The following is a 3,058-nucleotide window of genomic DNA, read 5'->3' on the forward strand; positions in this document are numbered from 1 at the left end:
CTCATTGTTTGTTTTTTGGCTCTCTAGTTTTGTTAAGATATATATATATATATATGTGTTTCCTTTGCTTTAATATGATCCCTTACTAAAGAAAACGCGACTACTTTATAATACGGGCAACATACATAATTATATTTAATCTGAAAAAATTTGCGGTTAGACAGTCGCCCAGTTCTATTTTTTGTATCGATCATTATTACATCCTACCTGGACAGTTGTTCTTGTGGTCATTACTGCGAAACTCCATTCAGTTCATTAAATACCTGCAGACAAGTGATGCATTATGTGGGTTTCGACCATAAAATTTTCATCGGCTGTCAATTGTACAAAGTTACCTTGAAGTATCCAGATATCACGCTAAAAAAAGTAGAACTTCCAGGAGAGGACCTAGTCTAATCCTCACACGCGGCTATTTAATGGTGGATTGTGAAAAGACGACGGCAAAATACAAAAGTCGTTTCTTTTGATCATCATACATTTTATTATTAGTGTTTGAATAGTATAGTAGTCAATGTTATTATCGTTTATACACAGGCAAATATAATCGTGTCATGATCATGCGTTTTGCTATTTTGCTATTGTAACGTTTCATGATTTACCATATTACCTAGTATTTATTGCTCCTGCCAAAAAAACATTTACCGCATACACCGGTCAAAGAAGCGGCGATATAATCGGTTTGATCCTAAATTCACAAATTTCGTATATCTTTTTTGTTTTTGATTTGTACTAGACAACCAGTATCTGTTCGAGCCGCAATCGTCCATAATTTTTTCCTGTCCTCACGCAGTTCCATTCCGCTTTCCCACATCGATAAAATCATTATTTATCTTATCTAGCTGCTCGCTTTTGCTTTCCTTTGAGCCATCTTTTACCCACCTTTTCTCCTCTCTATGCATATATGTATCCATACGTGTCCGAACATGACTACCTAATCATACTTTATCTACAGGACGATCCTAGCGTTCCACGGACCGTTTTGCTTTGAACCTGTTGCTGAACGGGTCCAATAAATATGTGAGATGTGCTTGTCGCTTTTGAGTTTTCGGGCATGGGCTTTTCTATCTACCCACAGATTACTCATGTATACACATGCAAGTAGCTATCAGAATCGTTGCGATCGTTACAATTTGACCTTCCCTTGCTATCGGCGTCTTGGTCCATGTCATTCTCTAGATATTTGTACCGTCCGAATTTCAAAGGTTGTCTGTACATAGTATGCATTAGTAAAACAATACTCTTTGCTTTATAGTAATTTCTGCTCCGTAGAATTTTTCTTCGTGTCGAGTAATCGCTAAACCGGACACTGACCTGTCAGTTGCCAATGTTTTTATATGCGAAAACCTTAAGGTGAACTTAGTTTGTTTTGCGTCATATTTTCGTGGTGTTAAGTACTCATCAATGCATGTTCAGGAATTCATAAAGATAGTCATCTGAGTATTTGTCCAAATGTTGCATCTACTCCAGCATGGGCGTGGCAGCCATATAAATATATTAGAATCTAGTTGTCTCGTTTGTTGAACATGAACATGTTCAGGTTTATAATGATAGTTTTGCTGTGTTTGCTGCATGTGTGTTTACAGGTCGTTTGGATGCCTAAAGACCGGTCTGAACGCCGATGGCTGAGAGAAACGAGCTGGAAGTGCGCGTTCCAGACGGATTTTCAGCTCCAACTCCTCCGTCATGATGATATTTGATTCAACCAATGATACTTAGCTTTGTCTGCGTAGCAAATTTAGATGTAACAGGTTATACGGCTTTGTCGCAGACGTAACCGTGTTCGATCCAAACCGTTCGGGACGGCTAGCAGTCGTTCGGTCGCGTAACAGGCGCGTATGTCCAGGCCCCTTTCGGCCGCCTGAAACCTGACTGATCCGTTGAAGAGTCGTCGCGCCGCTGGCCTTCGTCCTGGATGTCAACTTTGAGGTTGTCCCAGGCTCGTTTGTAGCTCTTATGGAGCACCTAGAAAGGAATTATGCCACGGACTGTCGGTGCGCACTGGTATTGGTCTACATCGATGTCGAATAATTTACATGGAATGCTAAACCTAAAAGTGCAAAACTACCGATATTTTTTAGGTTGATGCATGCAAATTAGGCGAATATTTTCGTTGGGTAGCCAAGATGACTTGGTAATCGAGCATCAATGGTCACTGATAATAATTAGCTGTATATACCAGATAGACTTACCGCGGAATCGTCAGCGGCGGTACTAACTGTATCGGTTTCGTCAGGGCAGTAGACGGGGGAAATTCGTGTGAGGTGCGCGGGCGGAAAGGGGGGCGGTCCGAACACCTCACCTGGATGGCCATGTCCACCGTACAAGTAGTCGAGATTACGTGCAACAGTTGTTTTCCGGGGTGTCTTGGGGTTCCTGGATGAACGTGAATTAAACAAGAGCAGTGGTGATCAAACCATTCCTTATACGACATTATTACTGAACTAGCCTTTAGATTGTTGGAATCAAATGTCAAATATACGAATTCCCTCCGGTGACAAACATAGTTCGATCGGAAGGAAAGGACCTGCCATTGCAGTTTGTTTGTTGATTACTGCATTATCGAGTGTATATAACGTTCCAAATACAGCATCAACTCAACGATTATAGTATTCTATCGATGTTTTTCTATCTAGTAGTTTCGAGTCATATGTACATGTTGCAAACACAGCCGACGGTTTCAGTTTAGCAAATAATGATAATCATCATGATTTGTCTATTCATTAATATCTTTATTTAATTTGATACAACAGGGCCATGAAAACAACTTTCGTTGTTACAGATAATTACATTATCTAGAGAACACAGAAGGGAAAAACGGAGTTAAATATACACACAACTCCCTTGTAAAAGTATTCAATAGTGGACATAGCCTTACATCGGTTCGCTATCATCGGGGTGACTCGCTGTTGAAACTCTATGGAGATATATTCGGCTTTGAATGACGCAGTGCTTGGCTGCCATCGTCTACCAGTCACGTACAGATACATCCAATGAAAAAATTTCAAGCATCAGCGTAAATCGTGTCATATATATATGTATATACATATATATATATTAT

General features: G+C 40.1%; 1 protein-coding gene across 1 annotated transcript; it reads right to left on the reverse strand.

Moving 5' to 3' along the window:
- Positions 1–448: 448 nt before the first annotated feature.
- Positions 449–2,373, reverse strand: LOC111263212 (uncharacterized; the record flags this gene model as incomplete). The annotated part of the gene is given in 2 exon segments (XM_022838117.1): positions 449–1,962; positions 2,190–2,373. Coding segments are annotated over 2 exon segments (343 nt in total), but the record flags the coding sequence as incomplete, so codon positions are not given.
- Positions 2,374–3,058: the final 685 nt, after the last annotated feature.

This window comes from Varroa jacobsoni, unplaced genomic scaffold (genome assembly GCF_002532875.2).
Source record: "Varroa jacobsoni isolate VJ856 unplaced genomic scaffold, vjacob_1.0 scaffold_745, whole genome shotgun sequence".
Classification (NCBI taxonomy): domain Eukaryota; kingdom Metazoa; phylum Arthropoda; class Arachnida; order Mesostigmata; family Varroidae; genus Varroa; species Varroa jacobsoni.